Source organism: Clupea harengus, unplaced genomic scaffold (genome assembly GCF_900700415.2).
Source record: "Clupea harengus unplaced genomic scaffold, Ch_v2.0.2, whole genome shotgun sequence".
Lineage (NCBI taxonomy): Eukaryota > Metazoa > Chordata > Actinopteri > Clupeiformes > Clupeidae > Clupea > Clupea harengus.
The window spans coordinates 1-22,947 of NW_024880286.1; the positions used below are offsets into that span (position 1 = coordinate 1).

Sequence of the window (22,947 nt, forward strand, 5' to 3'; positions counted from 1 at the left end):
TGTTCAAAATGTATTGTGAAGTGAGATGGTGAGAGTGGTGAGATGGTGGTAAGATTGTTGAACATGGAAGTAAAACAAGATATGCCTGTTTTATGCAGAACAAATGCATTTAGGACATTATGAAATTAACAACGCTAAATGATGACTGAATGTTTTAGACAACATTTGTGATGACACAATGACCCTTGATGCACAATTTAAATGTTTTGCCTGTATCTGAGTTTATAGACCCTGTAGTTACACCAACCAAATTAACACATTTGTATCCAGTAGTTCAAATGCCAAAAATGCCAAAAACCAATCCTCCTTGAAACAACCGCATGTGATTCCAAGGTTAGATGGCATCGTGGTAACCATGGTTATGTGCAGCTTGATAAAAATTCAGGATAAAAAGGAAGAGTCCTGATCGTAGCTGTGGGGTGAGGCTTACCTCAAATGCTGCAAACGTAACTAGTCATAAACAATTAAACATAAACAGAATTCCCAAACACCATGCTGGGAAGCCTCTCCCTCTTTGTCTCATTCCCTCTACCTCTTTATCATTAGTACTGATAAAGTGGCCCGAATACCTGCTGTTAATTGTTTATCTTAATTTGTCTCTTTATCCGTTTAGCAAATGTTTACTAACTACATTTTTCTCTCTCTTATAGCGTGACCTTTGCCTGCAAATGCAGTTGGCTGTGAAATCCTTGTTCTTCATCACCATAACCATTAAGTACATATACGCATTTTAGGCAAGCAAGCTCTGCCCACTAACGTCTCTTTTCTTCCCCTCCTAGTTAAGACACTCACTTGCTGTGGGATGCTGCTGTGGTCTCTACTTGCAGAAACCCAATCCCTACTCCTATCCATCCCCACCACACTGTCATGCATTAATTCTTCCCCACTCATAATACATCTACATGTTCTGTGCAAGCCTTTCTACCCATAATTTAAATAATTGCCACCATCGACATCGTTTTCTGTTTCATTGCTCTACTTACTCTTAATAGTAACCTTATGAGCACACTGTGTATCCATTGAACTGTTCTACAATACTCGAATGCTCCCTTTCCATCTTATCCACTATTAACCCTTTGTATGAGTCATGTATATACCATCTTTATGTTTGTATATACTGTGCACATTTTCCACATATATGCTAGCATGCTCATCCTGATATGTGTATGAATTCATCTGCCATGTTTCTAACCCTAGTCACACCTCCCCAGCCCCCAGTTCTATCTTTCTACCTGGTGGCTCCAAGCAGATGCCCCCCCCCCCCCTTCATGAGCTGAGGTTCTGCTCAAGGTTTCTTCCTGTTCACAGGGAGTTTTTCCTTGCCCCTGTTGCTTATGTGCTTGCTCCAGGGAGGTTCAGACTCTGGGCTCTAAAGCGCCTTGAAAGAATTTAATGGTTTTGGTGCTATATAAATCAAATAAATTAGAATGTTCTGAAGAGTGGTGTTGGAATCCTTGAAAATAAGCAGTGTGTAACTTTCGATTACAAAGTTATTCATACACAGACAGCAATTGCATTCGTTCTACAGATTAGGGAGCAATTGGTTCAGGAGGTAGAGGAGTCGTTTAGTAATCAGAAGGTTACTAGCTCGATCCCGACTCCTCTTCACCAAGTGTCGAAGTGTCCTTGAGTGCTCTCTGAGTAGAAAAGTGCTATATAAATGCAGTCCATTTACCATTTACCGTTAGATCTGAAAATATCTGATTCCTTCTATCCTGTTTAAGCTCCCATAATGCCTGTTCGACCTGTGGCAATCAAAAGCAAACAATTGTAATTGCATCTCACGCAGTGTAAACATAGCCTTAATGGTCAAGACACAAAGATGCTGAGACACCCTCAGGACATGGAGATGACTTCACATATCAAGTTGGGTGTCGTTATATGGAACAGCCGTTTTCACAATTTTCCCCAAGTTTGTGCTCGGACGAGCATGTGACTCGCAAGCTCTGTGCAATAATGTCAGCAATACTAACAAGTATGGAAAGGAAGGATTATCCTAAAACTGTCTGTCTTTCAGTTACATTGTGTGCTTTTTGTTGTTGTTGGTTTGTCTAGTAAAGGTGGAAGAATGGTGAACACTTTTTAAAAATGGTCTTTCTGTTAAATTGCAGAATGCTAAAGCCCTGAAGGCCAAGAAGGAAGAGGGAAACAAGGCTTTCAAAGAAGGAAATTACGCTGAAGCTTTTGACCTGTATTCTGAGGCACTCACCATTGACCCAAACAACATCAAAACTAATGCCAAGCTCTACTGCAACCGTGCCACTGTTGGATCAAAGGCAAGGCAGATCTCACACTCACTCGTTCATACTATGACCCATAAGGCAAGGCAGATCTCACACTCACTCGTTCATACTATGACCAATATTATCATTTGGATCATCCTGTCCAGACGGATAAACAGACCGACATAATGGCAGACAGACAAGAAGACAGACATGATGACACATGACGACAGACCAATAAAAAGACATAATGACAGACAATTAAATAGAAAGACAGACATAATGAAAGACAAATGTATTAAAGCATGGAGCACTTCACTTGTATGTTAAAAACACAGTATGCAAGATAAACTCCTGCTACCAGTCGCCACAAGAGCGGCACCCCAATGCTTAGTCATATGTTCACAACAAACAAGCCTTTTCTTGGGTGAATAACATGTTGATCACTTGTGCTGTGTCTTTACAGCTAAGTAAACTGGAACAAGCCATAGATGATTGCACCAAGGCCATCAAGCTGGATGAAAGCTACATCAAGGCCTACTTGAGGAGAGCTCAGTGGTAGGCTTTTAGATCATTTTTTACGATCATGTTTTATGCAGTGTTGAAAAATACATACATCTCTCAGATTAACTGGAATTTAGAAATATTTTTTTTGTTAAAATACAAAAGAGCAGATACCCCATTATGTTAGAGGTCAAATTGTTTGGGGTCAATATGTCTTACCAACTAAGGATAAGAACTCAATTCCTGTAGGCCATCTTTATATAGTGAATTGGGTGTCATGAGCAAACCTTTATGAATATCAAAAATCACGTGTTGTGGTTTGTGGAAACAGTATACAGACTGACTTAGCAAGCTAATAGCTGGCCAGCTAGTAGACCATTTCACTTCACTGTCTTCACTTGCCCTGTCACTTTGGTTTGGATCACAACTGTCATTCTGTTACATTATGCCCACAAATTAATACCCAACTCACCAGGAACAGCAGCGGCCCCTTACAAGGCCCTCCAAGCTTTTCTTTTTAGCAATTTTTTCTTTAAACCTCTGGATCATGTTTGATGACCAGCAAACCTTCTAAGAATGTTGCATCTATCTGCTTATGCCACTCAACACTTTGCATTGTTCTCTCTCATTGTTCTATCTCACTTCGACTACTACTACTAATTGCGAGCTTACCAGCATGCATGGTGAAATGTTTGCTTCCAGAGTGACTACTGGCTCTGCACCCCTCTACCTAAACTCCATCATTCGTAGTTTATTGATTCTGAATTGAGCTGCGAGCTATCAGATCAGGCACGCCCTTTCTATCTTTAAAAATCCCTTGAAGGCTTGTCTCTTCTGAGACCACCTTCTTTCAACTTTTTTTTCCACTCACTTTGCTGAAATTCGATATTTGCATCGGTCACCCTCCTCCATAGAAAATGAACAGAACACAGAACTTTGCTTCGCTCATTTGGCTTGCATGTATATTGGCCATTACTCTTGCCTCTGGATCAGCACCTTGCTAAGTTGGCATAGGTCAAGAGCTGCCAGTGAATCAGGAAATAGTGTTATAAACCATAGTATAAGTATGTGTAAATAACTAATAACTACCTTTATGAATGAATATATCTATGTGCTTTTTTGTTCAGTTATATGGACTCTGAGCTGTATGAGGAGGCAGTGAGGGACTATGAGAAGGTTTATCAAACAGAGAAGACAAAAGGTAGGTTTGTTCCCCTGTTCTCATGCACTTACTCAAAGGATGTTGAGACTTCAATGTCGTTGTCTCCTACATTACATTGTAGTGAACTGAACAAGGCATTCTCTCTTGTGGTACTGCTATATTTAATTGACATGGCTGTTTATCAATTTGCTTGTTATTTTATTCACTTTAATCACTTAAAAGTAACTCTTGTCGTATTTGCGTGTTTTTTTCTTTTTTTTTTAACTGGCAAGACATTACGTCAGAGCAGCTCTTTGGTTGAACCATTTATCCATAGTGTGCTAGTCTATGCGTCCAAAATTGAAAGGAATGATTTAGGATGATCTGTTATAAGTGTATGTGTAGATGTTGTGCCTATGTTGTAAGAATGTGATATGAATACATAATAATAGGCAAGAGGCTGCAAAATGGCTTGAGATAAATCTTCGATATATGCAAGATTAGTATTATTATATTGTTATTATATGGGTAAGGATACCATCTCTATGTGGACAAGTATTATAAGGGTAAGGATACCATCTCTAGTATGGGCAAATCTCTTTTGGGACAGCAGAGGTTTGTGTAGGGCAGTAATTCTGCCTCCTGGTGTTAACTATGGGTTGTCAGAAACCTGGGTCAGTTAAGTGATTTCTTGAGAAGAGAGCAGCACCCTGCCACGACGGCTGAATGCCAACTCTGCAGGCTTCCCCTAGAATGAACGGCAGTTGTCAATGAAGCTTACGTCGTTATATGAACACCATTCTGATAACCAGCGGTTGAGTGATGATAATCTGCTGTAAATCGCATCACCACGACTATTTGGGATGGGGCTAGAACATTTGCAGAGACTGAAATCTGATGTCCTTAGTAATATTATACACTGACATTTAAATTTAGCTTAGGACATCGTCTCTTCCGGCATTGGGAATTTTTGAGCACTTTGATTCAATGTTGTCCATTCTAGCTAGCTCCAGGAATAGAGATCATATCCCGACAACCAATTGAGCAGTGACTCACCAACAACCACTCCACACTATTAACTACCACAGTGACTATCACCAACAACCACTCCACACTATTAACTACCACAGTGACTATCACCACCAACCACTCCACACAATTAATTACCACAGTGGCTATCACCACCAACCACTCCACACTATTAATTACCACAGTGACTATCACCACCAACCACTCCACACTATTAATTACCACAGTGACTATCACCACCAACCACTCCACACTATTAATTACCACAGTGACTATCACCACCAACCACTCCACACTATTATAGTTTTGTTGTCTGTATTATGTCACTGAACTGCAAATATCTTGTAACCTCTTCAAAGGTAGTTTGCCAATTGTGCTTAACCAGAGAATAATTTTTTCGCCTTTTCTGCCTGTCTGTTCTTTTTTCCTCAGATCATAAGCATCTGTTAAAAAATGCCCAGTTGGAACTGAAAAAGAGTAAAAGGAAAGATTACTACAAGGTGTTGGGTGTTGACAAAAATGCCACTGAGGATGAGATCAAGAAAGCTTACCGAAAGCGTGCACTTATGCACCATCCAGGTACCTCAACAGCATTTCCTCTCGATGTAGTTAAGCCTTACTTATTTGTGTGACTGTATTTGACTGTATATATTGACATGTTATGTTACTGGTGGGCAGTACACAAGTGTCAACCAGTAGGAAGTTGCAGTAGAGCAAAACTGTTATGGCCGTGTGTTCACCCTTAAACATGTGTACTTCTCTTTTAGACCGTCACAGTAGTGCAAGTGCCGAGCTTCAGAAGGAAGAGGAAAAGAAGTTTAAGGAGGTCGGCGAAGCCTTTACTGTGCTCTCTGACCCAAAGAAGAAATCCCGCTACGACAGTGGTCATGATCTAGAGGATGATGGCGGCATGGGAGGTCAGTAACTGGCTATGCACACACACAAATCATGCAGAAGTAAACATGCTTATCCCAAAGGGATATAGAGTCCAGTGAAAGTTATTCATCCGGGCGTCTGCATAAGTGTAGTGGATTATGGCTTCACAATTATGGCTTCACGATTATGGCTTTACGCTGGATGCGCTGCGAGTCGGTTAGCTCCACTATATCCAAAGGAGGTCAGAATACTCGCAGCCACCTTCTATGCTCTTGGCGAGCGCTTTTTACGGCTTTAATTGATATTGCTGATTTAATTGAACTAATTATTTACTGGGCTTGTTTGCAAGATCATGTGCTTAAAACGTTTTCTATTTAACAGTGTAGCCTATTATAATGTAACATGATATGTTGTCTTATGTTATATAGTAGTAATAGAATAAAATGTTATTTCAGTAGTTTAAAACCAAAGTTTGACACTCAATGTATAACAATTAGGCGCTTGACTTACTACAGCCCTCAGGGCAGGTAGCTGAAAAGCATGCAATTCAAGGGCAGAATACGTGTAAACGGTGTTTACATCAGAAATGCCCAGATTTTGGGGATGCTCCACCTGAAGCAGGTAACTGGCTTAATGGTGCGGAAATAATAGACTTAAGTAGTGCGTAGCTGTGGTTATTATATAAATACATAGAAGAATACGGCCATATGCAATTTTGAGCGTCGGGTCAGAAACCCTGTGAAAATGTAAGAACACTTTTTATACCAAGACATTACCAACTATATAGTCAAAATACATCAGTAATCACGCTTGTAAGCTCCATAATGCTCCTTCAAATTCAGTTTTTTCAGACAAACTGAAAAAATAATCTGTTGTAGTTCAGGGAAGTCACGGTAATGGCTTAGTTTGGCCAGGACTTGTAATAGACAGCCAATGTGAGAAGAGTGTGTTGAACAGATCCATACCCCCCCCCCAGTGATTTTCAAGTGTCAACTCATGACTTTTCTGTCCTCTTCTCCTCAGATGTGGATGCTAACAACATATTCAAGGCGTTCTTCGGCGGACCTGGAGGTTTTAGTTTTGAAGGTTTCTAATTTCTGTGTGGGCATGCGACAGAAATATAAAATTCATACAAATATTTCTTTTTTTTTTTAACTATTATGACAATTTACCATCTCTTTATGTTTGTTTTTGAAGCTTCTGGACCTGGGAATTTCTTTTTCCAGTTTGGCTAAGGAGGAACGAAGTCATACGCTATTATCCTCATCCTGATATTGAGTTTATATGGACTGCCTCACAGCCACAGCCCTAAATCCTCTGCCAAGCCAGTCATCTCAGAACATCAACCAGGAGTCTTTAAATTTCATACAAACCATGCATATGCGTCTGTGTGAAGTCTCTACTTGGAGGCAATCACAGAAAATCACGGATTTCTGTAACCCATACTCATTCCATATCAGTGCTGTGAGAACTAGATAGTGTGGCATATGTTATCTATTTATGAAGTTTGTTTTTGTTTTATTTTTTGGTAACGATATGCATCCCTAATGAATGTTCATGAAAAATACTGTCATTGAGTTGTTGGCCTTTTTTGTTGGTAATTTTTATTGTGTGAGGGTAAGTGTCATTTCTTGCATCTTCTCACACCTTTTTAAAACTTATGGTTTCAGCTGTTTTGGCACAGCTTTATGGTATAAAAGGAGGATTTGTGATATGAAGAAAAGAAGCACAGCACTAGAAGAGGATTTAAGTGTTATGCATTATGAGCCCTTGTTATTTGTCTCTGTGTGCTTTCCTGACCACCTCTGAGTGGGTGTTCTGTAAGCATGCCCTGAAACCTGTCATGTAAAAGGCGTGCCACACAGCTTAGTTAAGAGATTAAATAAAATAGGTAAAACAGGTGGTTGAAAACAATTCTAATTGTGACATAGTAATTGCACCTATTCAAATTGAATTGGGTTAAAATACCCCTGTGGTTTCCTTCTAGTGTACACCTGAAGTGCTGAGTCTACTGCATGGACTAGGTGAATGCAGACCATACTTCCAACAACAATCAACCACTTAGATAGAATAGGTAGAATGTCCTATTCAGTCATGTAAGCACCTGTCAAAATCTTACTATTTGCTTCATATAAAAGCTGGTAGTTGTGGTCTACAACAAAGGGAGTTGGTGGTTAGGGCTCATGCCCCACATGGGTGCCACATCGCTGGTGAGTGTTACTGTTTACTACACGTAGCGAGCCAATTCATCAGGGTAATGAACATATCGAACAAACAGGGAGGGGCGTGTCACTAAGTTCTTCAGCGTTGAAATTCAGTGTCAGTTTTCACCATCCCCACAGAGAACAACTCATGCTCATAGTTCGCTAATGCACAAGAGTTTGAATTCCATTGATAGAAATCTAGCTAGTTTTCTGCAATAATGGCTTCTCTGTTATCTGTCATGTTCTGTCTAGGTGGCACATTGTTAACTGGACAGTCTTTCCTTTAACAAGTGCATTCGATGCTGCTTTTTATGCTACATTGTACATTTATTGCATTGTTGTTTTTGTGTAAGTTGATCATTTCTGTGTGTCACCCATATTCTGTAAAGTTAATTTTGCCACACTTTTTAATACTTTTGAACCTGTAGCGCTAAAAAATGGAAATGATAGCCACAGCTACAAACTCCAGAACAGTTAGTTCTCATAATGATTTTATTTGGGAAAAAATGTATCTTGTGATGGGAGTACAGTCTTAGGTCAATCTAAAGCTGATACCACCTACACATAATTTGTCAGAGTGAGACAGAATGTCTTGCCTTATTTTTTGTTGCCAGTATTGATGTTCAACGTAGGGTGGATCTTACTTTTTAGTTTAGTTATACATAGGGAAAGATGTTTAATTCCTTGTGGTATTGGTTGGGGACTTCCCACAGCGTCCAATCCTCTCATTGTCACATATAACTACTCATAGCCAGCAACCTAATCAATATAACAACTGTCCAACCATAGATACAACAACACCTCACAACTGGCTGGAGACCAGGGCTGCATGTTGTGCCGGGGATCCGTAAAGGCCCTCCTTCACAGTACAGCATGCACTGTCTGTAGCCCACAAGTGCTAAACACAACATGACAGCCCAACCATAGAACCTGAGCAGCAGAATACAACAACAACAAACCTGCCTTCATGAGCATTTCACTGGGGTTTTCAAGCAGTCACTTTCCTTTGTCAGTGTTTTGTTCAACAGGGCTGTCTGGTGTCCCCGGCCATCCCCCACAATTCTCATGATGGGTAAGAACACAGGCCACTACCAGAGACAACAATTGATACACCTCGACAAAATTTCACATGCCTCAGCTTTAGTTTAGGTCAATTCACGACTCCAAGTAGTCTGTGAGTAGCCTTGGCCACTGGCTAGCTTTTTCAGCAGCCTCAGACAGTTCCTTTAAAACACCTTTGAGTGACTGTCCTCGAAAACTTAAGTCTTAAATCGTATGTCTTCGAAAGTCCTCGAAAACCAAAATCCAACAGAAGGGTTGCAGTTGATTTAGCTACAAAGCCCCTAACACCTTTCTCCACTGGTGTGTTTGCCAACCTCGTTGCCTTGCTTCTGCTGCCAGTTTAGCTTCTTCCTTTCAAATACTTTCTCAAACACATCTTCAAAATGAATTGTTAACTCAGTAAAGTAAACAATGTGCTCACACTCCGAAATACAACACCATGTCTGGTCTCATAGCAGTCACAACAATACATTGTGGAACTTGGAAGTTGTCTACCAACATCAGCCAGCAATCTCCAATCCCGCGCTTTGCCCCGTTTGCCACCCGTGTGCCTGGTTCTCATTCCGCTGGAGCAGGGGTACTGATATCCTTGCCTATTAACTTTCAGAATTGACTGTTAATCCATTCCTACAGCTCCCACATGCAAGTGCTATGCAGCAAGATCTTGATCACTGAATATTTACAGAGAAGTTGATTTCGTAGGGCCTTTAATGGTTATATGGTTAAAACATTCTGCCAAGTGGCATATAACAGCCCAACATGGAAAAATACTACTATGGAGACAGTCAACCTTTTGTGTACACTGTTCTAAACAACAAGCTCTGTTTGGCAATCGGCATAATTATTTTAGCACACACTCTTGTCTACTTGATAACACACTTGATTACCAAGTTTCACCTTCTCTGGTTTAGTATCACACCTGTCAGAGCAAGAAGACACAGACCTATGCTGTGTTCACTGAAAGGTCTTGAACTCCCAGACTGCCACTTGCACTCTAGTTTTAGCCTCTTTCCTAGTGTACATTTAGAGTGACTATATCCTGCTAAAGACATGGCAGGTGGTAGCAGGACCGGAGTGGGGCCACTTTTCAGCCCGGGAATTTCAGGCCCAAGACCGGCCCACTTTTTCCATGGTAGTGGAAATTGGATAAATGAAGCAACAGTCCAGCTCTTACTATCCTGTAGTTTTTTTTTAATTAATACCATGGTTCAGCAAATAATGTAAAGGTTAAATAATAATCCACTTAAGCTGAGAAGTTAACAAAAAATATTCCACAAAGATAGGTTGATAAATTAACAAAAGCAGAAACAAAATAAATAAAGCATTTGAAACGTATCCCACTCTTCAACAAAGAGGCCTATTGAACTAATGTTTACAGTTCAACTCACAGTACAGTAGCCTATACAGTTACATTGCAAATAGCACCTACAGCATCAGTAACCGCCTATTTCCTTCCTAAACATGATGCTGACGGTGAGTTGCAAAAAATAATCTATTAATGCCGCGGTTATAGGGGGCAAGGGCAGAAGATGTGTGCTCCATTTTCTGTCCATCATTACTCTTCGTATCGTAAAGAATGACTTCCGGTCGGGTTTACCCAACCAAGCCTCGTTTTCGTTTTCAATATGGCCGCGATGTGAATAAGGCGAATTTCAACCGACTCTATTTGGGAGAGGAGAACTTCCTCGCATGGTACAACCCATGCAGAGGCTGCGGTATCAGAATGCGGAACGTGTGTAGCCTACTTTAAGAGAAGATGGACTAACGTAACAAATGTCAAAAAATTAAATTCTCGACCGGCCCAGAAGTGAAGCGGCCCACCGGGAACTCTCCCGATTCTCCCGAAAACCCACCCCGGGCCTGGGTGGTAGGCGTACTAGCAAGGATCCCAAATCTCTGGCACCGGTATGTCTTTTAAGAAGAGAAGGATGTAGTGGCAAGTGCCACTGCCTCTTGCCAATTCAGATCAGTCTTATAATGCAGGACACACAAGTATTAAGACTTGTGGGAAGATATCCTTCATGAGTGTAAATCAAGTGAAGTCAGGACAGCTGGATCCCAGTAGGGATTCCACAGTCCCAGTTTTCGCCAGTTGTGTGTGTGAGGTGTGGTGGGAAGTTGGTGTGTGGGTTGGGAGCTAGAATGGGTTGTTGTAAAGGGTTATAGCCTTAGGAAATAATGTTCAGATGTCTGGTATTCCTGGTCCTGATGGAGCAAAATGGCTGGCTGGATGGGAGTTTTCTGAAGAGGCAGTGAGCAGGAGGTCATCCAGAGCAGTCTGAGGAGGAACATCTTATAGACCCTTGAGGTTCAGGTAAAATGAAACATATATGACTAGGTGTGTGTGATTTAAGTGTTGCATGAGTACAATTTTAGAAATGAACTTATACTTTCATTTTAGAAATTAACTACTACTTTCATTTTAGAAATTAACTAATACTTTCCCGAAGAGCCTGTAGCCAAGGGAGGTTCGTGCAGGAGGTGTAACAATTAAAAGACTGATGGTGTTGGTCTCTGCACATAGAGCAAATAAAAGACTGATGGTGTTGGTCTCTGCACATAGAGCAATTAAAAGACTGATGGTGTTGGTCTCTGCACATAGAGCAATTAAAAGACTGATGGTGTTGGTCTCTGCACATAGAGCAATTAAAAGACTGCAACTATGATGGGGTGGTCTCTGCACATAGAGCAAAGCATAAAATGAATGATATGATATGAATGTAACTCTTGGTCTTACCTTATGCAGTGGTGAAGTATGGATGATACGGATGATATTTTAACGTTAGTGAAGCAGCCTGAGAGACGTGATGTTTGAGCATCCTTGAGAAATCTGTCCCCAACTCACAATACAGCTGTATGTTTATTTTATGACAAGAGTCTGCTTTATTCAAAATTTCCAAACAATTGATTTCAGCTGTCACCATCCTTTCTCTTGTTTACCAAGGGCTCTAACCGAAAAACGAGTGTGCGCAAGAGCTAGTGTAAAACTTCCTCAGGAGGGATTATTACACGGTGTAGGCAATCATTTTAATTTGAGTCTCAAGCGGCAATCGAAATACTAATCAATTCAACTTAATTAAAACTTTATTTATCCCCAAGGGGCAATCTAAAGACAGCTGGCATAGTAAAGGACACATAAAACAGTAGGCTACATGACAGACAACAGTGGCCACGTGGCATAGACCATACAGTAGACGACAGTGACAAAAATATGACCATATGCAGCAGAGGAGGTCGAATGTCCACAAGCTGCAATGAAGGGCCCTCGCACATGCGTTCTGCAACACGTGACAAATCAAACAATGCACTCAGTTTCACAAATTTCATGAGTTTTAGACATTGGAAGCACTATCATGTTTCCAGATGGTGGCACTGTAACATAGACACACATTTCACATGTAGATGACATTATCCTCAATGCATGAATAATTTGGTGTCGTTTTGAAGTTCATCATTCGATGGATCATGCATAACAACCATATTTCTTTTGTGTTCTGTGTACTAGAAGCAAATATCACTGGACAATCTTGAGGCTGTGTGCTAATACTGGCCAGTACCACTAGGGAGAGCTCCAAAGACTGTTCCGTGACTGGTCAATGTGTTCTGTGACCAGGCATTAGAAAGCCAATGTAATGTTAATGCAACATATAATTAAAGACAAAGATAGAGTACTGTATACATTGCAAAGGAAAACAATTTTGGAAATAAAATATTGGCCATACTTCATTTAAAAAAAGTTAACCAACGTTTATACATTTAAATTGATGATGTGTTGGCCGTGATGGTGGCCGTGTCATCTTTTATACATAAAAATGATTGAATGCAATGTAATGGGTTTAACAAGACCCCACAAAGCTTAAACTTTACTCTTTGTATTCTACAACAATCCCTCAGAGAAATGGTATGATACAAAACTTCTAGTTAAGTATCGTATTTGTTAATGGCATTTTACTCATTTTACTGGGGGTAAACAGTTCTGCTGCCATGTTAACATTACTATGTTGTTAAGTTACGGACATGGAATGACTGATTCTCTACATACTGAACTCAATAGATTGTTCTACATGAGTGGGTGGTGGACGTTTTGAACACAGCAACAGTCGACTCTAAAGTCTACGAAAACGTACTTCTACTATTTGTAGGCATCTATATTCTGAGTGATGCAAGTCTGATTGGAGACTAGGCATTGTGCTAATGTCATTTTTTTTCTGTATCGGGAAGAATTTTACATATCATGTCCACAACCTTGTTCATCTGGCTCAACAAGCACATTTCTACCAGCATTTATTTAAAGAACACAGCTTTGGCCCTCTTCCACCTAATTTTGACCATGCAACGCACATGGTCATAGCACCAGGCTTTCCGTGCCAGAGACGCCACTGATTTTGAATATGCATATACAATTTCTCAGATTCTCAGAAGAAATCTTAAAAAAAAAAAAAAAAACAGTTTAACGTGACTTTTTCCAGTGAACCCGATGATAATTGCATTATTTATAAATTTAGACCCAAAAGGCCTTCCATATAGCAGCGCTTTTTCCCGACTACGACTACCGAAATATTCGAGCTCCGAGTTGTATGGAACACAACACAGCATAGCTTCATGTGTTTCGCTGTGTTGCTAGGTGACGTTGGGCTAAACGGTTACATACAGTCTGGATGTGTCTTTGCAAACTCTGGAGGTAAAATGTCTGAAAAGGAAGAAGGAGAACAAGGTCCCAACTGCACATTTTCCACTTATATGGCAGAGGGTGACCAACTATTCCACAAACGAGACTATGTGAAAGCAATCGAAAGTTATACTACGGTAAGGTCCTCTAACCTTAGAATACAACTGGCATAACAAGCATATCAATGGGAGAAATTAACTGGCCGGATTGAAAATCTGTTAGGCTTGTTGGTTACGAAATGTGAAACTAACGTTACGCATGTTCTTTTTTCTAAGCTATAAATTGAGATGAGAAGTACAAATTATGTCACAAATGTAGACAGTTTCCGTTAACCTTAACTTAGTGGATGTCGACACTTCAAATGTAACGTTGGCAAAAAACTGGATAACATTACTTTGAATGAAATCGTGATGTGATTTTTCCTTCCAAACACTTTGCAACCAGTGGTGTGGTAAAATGTCCGTGGACACACTCTTACACGCTGTTAAAACAAAGTGCCTAAACTGCCTAGCCTCTATGCAGGACTGCACTACCGCTGAAATAAAATCAAACAATCTTTTATTATTATCTTTATTATTGTTGTTGTTATTGTTATTATTATTATTTTTATTAGTAGTAGCAGTAGCTGCTTGTAGCAGTAGTGTATTGTTAAAGGTGCCATATAATTCATACATAGGCTATAAACGTATGAGTAAAAATACAAATAAATACATTGAATTTAATACATAAATAACTAAAAAATGTAATAAATAAAAATGTATACATTTATTCAGTATTTGTAATTGTTCTCTGATGTGTACGTAAAACGTATGTGACTTTGGTCTGGGCGCAAAAGGTCCAGATGTGGGTTTACATGTCTATTTACAACCCTGTGATTTGGCCTTAGAATTAAACAAGCTGTTTTCCCTTATAGAGTGACCGTCGTCATTTTGTTTACAGCTCATTAGCATTTTTGTTCATTCTGGTTTCAAAAAGAAAATGCTTATGAGAGAATGAATGGGGTTTTGAAAAATCATCAAAATAACGCCTGACAGTTCAGTAACTGCTTGAGAATATGACATTTTTAGAGCAGAAGAGCAGTGAAGCAAAGATGCAGATGACTTGAGAGATTAAAGTGATGAAAGAATTTTGACTTGAAAGCGAAGCTAATTGCAAAACCATAAACTTCATTATTAAAGCGGCACCTTGAGGTCAGTGTGTGTCATTTTATGTGCCTGAGTAGTGGGTGACATTTCCAAGCCACCTGCCAATGTTTTTGTTTCTTTGCTGTGTGTTTTTTGCTGCCCGATCACTTTTAATGGACAACTAGAAGAAATATAGTAGGGATCCGTCAGCTTTCTGCTTGGACCCCTAATTATAATAATGATAATAATAATATTAAAGCAAAAAGAACTGTTGTATCGGTATCGGCAGATAACCAAATTCAGGTATCAGAATCGAATCGGAAGTGAAAAAAGTGGATCGGTGCATCGCTGCTTCTTCCGGTAGTGGAGGACATCTACCTAGCAACTACTTTCACTGAAGTATGGAGTTTGTGTACTTCGGCCACCTCTGGTGCTGCTACAGAAAATTAATACCTCACCAGCTATCTTGTTACTGTAGTGTGCTGACTCACTGGGACTGAAATCATCACTGAAATCCATCCCTTTTGCAGGGGGACAAAATATCACATCAGTTTTACAGTTTTGCACATATTTTATGGCTAATTACATAGTTCTTCTGTAGGCATTGACTTTGCAAACTGGTGAGAAGAACTGCCTCGTTGCTAGATCCAGATGCTTTGTGAAGATGGGGGATTCAGAGAACGCCTTACGAGACGCAGAAGCTTCCCTCAAAGAAGACAAAGAGTTTTTCAAAGTGAGTTTTATTCCATTCTATATTAGCCGTCTATACTTAATGTGTGTGAAAAAACAGGGGATTTTCCTAAATAGTTTTTTTATTTAAATTTAAATTCAGATTACAACATATGGTAGCATATTTTCCCCGGAAGAAACATAAGAGATGACCAAAGAATATATAAACATAGTGATAGTTAAAATAATCAATCAAATACAAAATGTACTACTTAATAATTCATTAAAATGAAAGATTTTAATAATTTATCAGAGGTTTTTAAATGTTAATCATACATGTAACCTCCAGCAACATTGGCAGCGTGTCTACTTTCTCGTATTCCCAAGGACATGACACAACAACCCATCATGTCAAACACATTTATGTAGCTGCCACATTGGATTTAATCAAAAACATTTTAAAAGTTTTCTCTGCCACAATCTTTCATATATTCACCAAATTTGTCACAGTTCATCTTTAGCCTAGCCCAGTATAGTATAAATGATGCCTGGGCAAGGAATTATGGCTCTAGGTCTACGTAGTGTACAGCTTGCACAATAGATGAACGTTCCATTATTAATTTAATTGGGAAAAAAAGATGGATAAAAAACGACAATAATAAAAAGAACATCAGGGGGCAGTGTAATAATTTGTACAAGAGCTCTACACGAGGTCAGGAAGGACATGTCAGAGTTGGATTGGTGTTGATATCCCAAAGGGGCTAGGAGAGGAAGCCGTGACAAAAAAATTTGAGTAAGAAGAAAAAATAATAATAGAAATAAATAGTGTGACCACTTTGTGGCGATATTGGTTCAGGAGGTAGAGGAGGGGTTCAGCAATCAGAAGGTTGCTAGTTTGATCCTGACTCCTCCTCACTCATCGGTGTGTGAATGGGTAGATGTCTGAGGCATTAATCTGTAAAGCGCTTTGAGTGCTCTATGGGTAGGAAGGTGCTACATAAATGGAGTCAAGTTACCATTTACACATGCACAAGACATTGACAAGGTGAAAAATAATGGTTTCCACTTGAAATTCTAAAAGTGCACAATTGTGCCCGGGGACCTTCTCTTTTGTGATCCTGATTTGAGCCGGTTTGTACTGTTCTGTGAAGGGAATAGTGGACACCTTTTTAAGATTTTAATTTTTGTTGGCAATTTCTTGCATGAGAGAGTCAGAATTTCTCAAAACAACTATAGACTGTCGGGTTTCTAAAGAGAGCTCGTTCTTTCTGGCCATGTGTAGAGCTGCAAATTGAATGAGCCATCATTGACAACTACTTCTGATTAATTCAATTTTATTTTAATTGGGGGGAAAAAGTTATTTGTCAGTTATTCCAAACCCTTGAACAGTAGTGCACTTCATTAATCACCGATGAGAAACTCTTTGTCATAATTGCAGTTTACAAACATGCACAAATTAAATAAACAACATATACAATAAAGAATATAGATACCTAACTTAGATACCTATATTCTATTATGATTTAAATAATTGTATATTTATAAGTTACAAAATGTGGCTACTTGCAATAATAATTGTGTACTGTCTCTCAAGGGTTTGTACCAGAAAGCAGAGGCATTGTACACCATGGGGGACTTTGAGTTTGCACTGGTCTTTTATCACAGAGGGCACAAACTCCGCCCTGAGCTGCAAGAGTTCAGACTGGGAATTCAGAAGGCACAAGAGGCCATCAACAATTCAGTGGGCAGTGAGTACTAAATGAATGAAATGAAGAATACATGATAGTTATTGAAAAAAAGTTCACTGTAGGACTATGACTACCAGACAAACATTCTCTTTTTGAATGTAGGTCCCTCCTCTGTCAAACTGGAGAACAAAGGTGATCTCTCCTTCTGTAAATCCGATGAGGTAACTAAACATATTACATTTTATAGTCCTTGCCAAAGGAAACACTCTACTAGAAGAAGTATTTTCTGTACTCTGGTGAATAATCATAGCTTCATAGATAAAAGTACTGATTTAAGATAAACTTTTAAATAAAGTGTTCATATTACAAGTAATATTATAGATGGCTATATTATGTGCTTTTACAGAGAAAGAAGAGTCGAGCAAAGGGTGTAATCTATCCTGTGAAGAAGGAGCACAAGTTGCATGGCCAGAAGACTCCAAAGACTGAGAAGACAGCCAAGCAGCTGCTAGGAGAGCTGTACAGTGATAAAGAGTACCTGGAGAAGCTGTTGAAAGATGAGGGTATGTGTGTTTCTGTGTGCATCTGCTTTTGTAGAGATCCCACTGACCAGAGGCAGCAGTGTCAAACATGCTACATTTATCTATTGTAGAGTGTCAAACTGAAATACAAGGCTCCTTGCTTCAGTTGTGTGTGCCTTTTTTCTTGTATGTATGTTTCTTCCTTTAGACCTGGTAAAAGGAAGGACCAGTGGTGGGGAGCGCTTGCAGGACCTTATTTTAAGCTGCATCTCCTATTTGGACACACGTACAGAGTTCTGGCAGCAGCAGAAACCTATTTATGCCCGTCAGCGGGACCGGAAGCTTCTTCAGCAGCAGTGGAACAACACTCGTCCCAATCCCCTGTCTGATCCCACACACTACGTTCTTACCAACCTGGACCAAATCGACACTGGTGGGTCTGGGCTTTGAAGGCCTAGTATTTTGTCTGTCTGGGACAAATGTGTATGTTAAGCACCAAGAGACCAGAGGAAATAAGCAGTGACCATTAGTTTTGTCTTTATCTGAAAAGAAACATTGGTTGTAAGTTCAAGGAATTAGGCTGGATTTACACACATTACAACCTATTCCTTTTCAGACAATATTGAGGCAATATTAATTAGCACTCATTTCACATTAAGACTAGACATCTAGTTTGATAGTCAGAGCAGAAAGACGCGTGCACATTGTTGCACAAAATATTAAAGATAAATTCAGACAAAACGGTATGGCCAAAAGCACTAGGTGGGTACAGCTAGCCCAAAGGTAATCAGTGAAAGGGTTGGTTAAAGCCGACCAATAGCATTGCTGAGTAATCCCTTCAAATTGAAGAGGAGAGAGGAGGAGATCACGGTGTACGATAGCAATATAGCCGCGGTGCCTGAACAGTGTTCACCAGAAGCGCCTCTCCTCTCTTCTGTTGTTCAGAACACTTAAAGTTGTTGTTGCATTAACTCACTGGTTTGCTCCTGCTTCCTTGCAGAAATATCTAGACATAATGTGTCACACGTCCAATAAAGGAAACGTGTTTAAAAGAAATGTATTAAACACCAGAATAGAGAACATTTTATGCATACTGCTCCTAGCTTGTACTCAGAACAGCTGTCAGCACCATCACTACTTTAGCAGAGATCCTGAACACATCACACAATGCACTCAATGTCACCCTGCTGCTATTATCACTGAAGGCTTTTTGAGTTTTCCTGATCTCTCTCGGCAGCTCTGAGCTCTGAGAAAGGAACTCTATGTAGGTGTTGGCCATCAAATCCAGAAAGTTCTCTGTGTCCCTATAACAGATTGAAGTTGTCAATGAAATTTAAACCCCATTGACTGCATGTTTTTTGGACCCATGTGTTCAGACTGAGAGAGCAAGAGAACACATTACATCCCCTGGCTGGAAGTGGCTGTCACCATCCTGGCCATGATCTCCTGATCCTGGTTCACGTGTTCCCTTTGACCTGCTATGTTGTGTATGTCGTGTTTGTCTGCTCTATGTTCTACCCTAGACTCTTTGTTGTTCCTTGTTCACACCCCGTTTGATTATTTCCTTGTTTCTTAGTTTATTATATCATTGGTTCCAACTGTTTCTATTCATCTTGTTCACCTTGTTCTTTGTCTGCATTGATTTCACCTGCTTTATTTATATGTGTATGTGTGTGTTGGAATCAGTAAAGCTTCAATGCACAACCAGAAATTCTTCAAAAAAGTTGTTTTATTTTTGGTCTGTATCGCCAAACCGATAATATTTGTTTTTCCTGTTTTATGGTCCATAGGCAATGCACAGGACACCCTGAAGAGGGCAAGTGAAGTCCTAAAAGTAGTGCAAGGATGGACAGAGGAAGCTTTGCCCAATAAGAAGGAGGTGCTGGGAAATCTACACAGCTGCATAGGTAGTTAAATAAACCACTGTGGACTATCATTATAGCAGCTATAAGAAGCATCTTCTTAAGAGGTGTAATCTGTCTTTGCTAAGGTAATGCACACATGGACCTTGAGGATATGGATCAGGCCCTAGACCACCATCATAAAGATCTGGAGTTGGCCAAACAGAGGTGAATATCATGAATAATAATAATTAATCAATAATTATTCATTTTAGGGATTATGGTTTCATTGCTAGTGTTGGCTGGACACATTGGTTTTATCAGTTGTCTGGTGACACAATTTTTTTTTTTTTTGCAGCAATCGTTTGGATCTAAAATCAAGAGCCCTGGACAACATTGGTCGTGTCTATGCTCGTATCGGCAATTTCCAAAAGGCCATAGAAGTGTAAGTATAATTTTCTTTAGTCTCGTCTCTCCTTCTTATCAGTGTCTACACTCTTTAGCTCTCAGTTCAATGCAATAATATTTTATCTTGGCTTATTAGGGCACATTTTTCACACAGAAAATTTATTAATTCTAAATGTTGTGACAAATTGTTGTCAGAAAATTGTTTTAGAAGGAATCCTGAAGTTTTTGTCTACTTCTTGCGAGCTAATTAGCTGAAAGAGTATGCTGTTCTTGGCGAATTCCTTGATGAAAACGCCAAAGTCGGTTCCTTGGTTCAAGTTACCTCGTTCAGAGTCAGAGAATTGTGTAAGACGGCAAGGATACTAGGCAGAGTAACCTCGGCACAGCACGGTCACATGCCACGAGACTTCTACGAGGAAAGTCTTCTACTACATTACAGAAATTGTCAGTTTTTATAGTGTAGAATTAACATATTAAAAAATGACATAAAGTGTAGGAGAGGGGGTGGGGGTGTGTCGAGGTCAAAAGTAGGAGGTGGATGTTAAGCAAAAGGGGAGGTCTAGGCAAGGGCTATTGCCAGGTAGGGCCATATAATATACGTTTGTTTTAAACCATCTTGTCGTAGCTGTAGACAAAAACCAAGAATCAGAGTCTAATAGCTCTGGCTCCAAGACACACAAAAGCCAGGAACCATGTCTGATGGCTCCCAACATAGACAAAAGGCCAAATACCACTTTTCTGGGCAGTGAAGCCATTTCAGCAGGCGATATTTTTAAATATTTATGGTAATTTGTACAACATATTAGGGCTAACTAGGTGGGGTGCCTTTTAATATATAAGATGGTATTATGTATATATACAGTATTTTTTGAGTATAGAGTATGTTGTCAGGACAGTTAGTGTTGTCTTTGTCCCAAATACGCTTGTCTCTAATAAATGCCCTCTTGTTCTAAATGTTGTCTTATTTTGTGATAGCTGGGAAGAGAAAGTTCCACTTGTCCAGGATGGGCTTGAGAGAACCTGGCTGTTCCATGAGATTGGACGGTGTTATCTTGAGCTGAAACAGCATGACAAGGCACAGAACTACGGCTCCCAATCCCTCACCGCTGCTAATGAGATCAGCGATGAAAAATGGCAGCTGAACGCCAATGTGCTCATAGCACAAGCTGAATGCAAGTCTAAATTGTTAAACTTATTATAGAGACAGTGCATGACACGTTATAAAGCGATAGACATGCACACTATAGGGAAAAAGTTACATGCAAAATTCACGATTTTCGCAATGTTTCTATAATGTCGGTAGTTTATTTACACTGTAGCAGTCATATACTACAAAGTATCTTCTCACCAAGGTGATCATATGACTCACTTATTGTCTAGCTACACTATCGAGACAAATTCAGTTATTGATGGTCTTACAAAAGACATAAAACATTGGGATTTTGTTTCTTATAAGTATTATACAACACAACTTTTCACCATTCTCACCATTACTGGGGATCTGTTGATACTAAACTGCTACCTAGCTGCTAGCGCTAGGTAACGTTAGTGAAGATTGGCATAGACTAGTTTAGTGTTTCCCCATATGATTTGCCAAATTAGACACATAATCTCATAAAGGCACACAGGTATTGTTTAATATACATCTGATAGATAAATGATCAAATTATGGTTTTCTTGTATTCCATTCTCTCCTGTAGTCGGTTATTAGAACCATAATTATTCTCTTTATTCTGTTGTAGTGAAACTGTGCAACTATGAATCCTGTGTGTCTCATTTTGAGACAGCACTTGACCTAGCAAACCTCCTGCAAGATCACCCAGCCAGAGATGCTATTAAGAAGGTATGAACCCATTGAATATGAGCATCATCTGCATATTTGGTGTTTATGTTTGTTATAGTTTATTGTGTGTGTGTGTGTGTGTGTGTGTGTGTGTTTTAGGCCCTGTCTGAGGCGAAGGACCATACAACACAATGAACTGCTGAGGCGAAGTCTGTCAATGAAATCCGTCAAATAAAACATGCACATATAGAACTGTACTGTTGTGTGATTGTGCATTTTCAACCCTTTATTAGAATAAAAGAAAATACTGTGCAATGCAAAAAGTAAATACAGTTTTCACAGCGCAGCACAGTACAGCATTGTCTGAATCAAACATTGCTCTCAGAAGATACACGCAAGCAGTCAAATACACTGTGTGACTGTCCCTTACATACTAGAGGGATTATTTTAATCCCTGAAGATTATTTTAGGTCTTTTTTCCCTGATATTGGTATTTTCAGGGCAGTTTATACACTGTGAAGCGACATTTAAAGCAATACTATAAAAAATATTGTATTGATTGTATTGATTGCATGTGAGCATAAAGTGCAATAAGTGATTTATTTAATGAGTTAATGATTGATCACTTGTGTGTCGCATTTTGCAAAGAAATGTGTGACTAGTGTCTAGTTAATGGAAAAATGCATATCTTTTAAGGCTATAGGTTTTCCTGCTGATGGAATCGATTACAACCGGAAAACACAAGTGTCATTGCAGAGGCAGCATTGTCATGTAATACATTTAGTCTGGAACCTTTTCCCATCATGATTATAGTGTTGCCTTGAGTCATAACAGCTTTTCCTTCCAATAAATACATTTTTTAAATAAAACTAGAGATGCACTGTGATTGCGTCGCTGTCACGGGACTTGAGGATGCAGAGATGGAAAGTTCAACAGAATATTTATTTCGGACACAGCCAGGGAAAGGGGAATGGTAAACAAAACACTAACGGGTTGAACGATCAGAAGAAGTACTCAAATCAATTTCACTAACACACAGGAGTTTTCAATTCATGAAACAAAACGCACAGAGAAAACACTAACCAGGGGAAAACACAAACTCAGGAGATCTAAACTTCAACTAAAGAAATAAAACATGAATTTAGGAGATAATCTAACCTCCGGAAACAGCGCAGGGGCACGGAAACAAAACAAGGGGATACTCTA

The 22,947-nt window shown here is 39.5% G+C and overlaps 2 protein-coding genes across 3 annotated transcripts; both read left to right on the top strand.

Moving 5' to 3' along the window:
- Positions 1-2,081: 2,081 nt before the first annotated feature.
- Positions 2,082-7,686, top strand: dnajc7 (DnaJ (Hsp40) homolog, subfamily C, member 7; the record flags this gene model as incomplete). The annotated part of the gene is made up of 7 exons (XM_042706457.1): positions 2,082-2,276; positions 2,689-2,780; positions 3,854-3,927; positions 5,329-5,475; positions 5,664-5,813; positions 6,796-6,843; positions 6,970-7,686. Coding segments are annotated over 7 exons (744 nt in total), but the record flags the coding sequence as incomplete, so codon positions are not given.
- Positions 7,687-11,159: 3,473 nt separating this feature from the next.
- On the top strand, positions 11,160-21,990 carry odad4 (outer dynein arm docking complex subunit 4). 2 transcript variants are annotated; one of them, XM_042706459.1, is made up of 12 exons: positions 11,160-11,352; positions 15,433-15,564; positions 17,095-17,248; positions 17,351-17,409; positions 17,595-17,751; positions 17,918-18,142; positions 19,500-19,616; positions 19,700-19,778; positions 19,909-19,995; positions 20,934-21,130; positions 21,701-21,801; positions 21,901-21,990. In XM_042706459.1, the coding sequence occupies exons 2-12, from the start codon at positions 15,496-15,498 to the stop codon at positions 21,934-21,936; spliced, it is 1,281 nt and encodes a 426-aa protein (XP_042562393.1). In that variant the 5' UTR covers positions 11,160-11,352; positions 15,433-15,495; the 3' UTR covers positions 21,937-21,990. The 2 variants fall into 2 exon arrangements, with proteins under 2 accessions (XP_042562393.1, XP_042562392.1); XM_042706458.1 differs by lacking the exon at positions 11,160-11,352 and adding an exon at positions 13,618-13,844.
- Positions 21,991-22,947: the final 957 nt, after the last annotated feature.

Bases quoted from the DNA above. Each gene is read 5' to 3' on its own strand.
- odad4 (XM_042706458.1), top strand. From the start codon at position 13,641: ATGTGTTTCGCTGTGTTGCTAGGTGACGTTGGGCTAAACGGTTACATA. The intron at 17,410-17,594 runs GTAACTAAACAT...GTGCTTTTACAG, and splicing joins CCTTCTGTAAATCCGATGAG to AGAAAGAAGAGTCGAGCAAA. The intron at 19,617-19,699 runs GTAGTTAAATAA...GTCTTTGCTAAG, and splicing joins AAATCTACACAGCTGCATAG to GTAATGCACACATGGACCTT.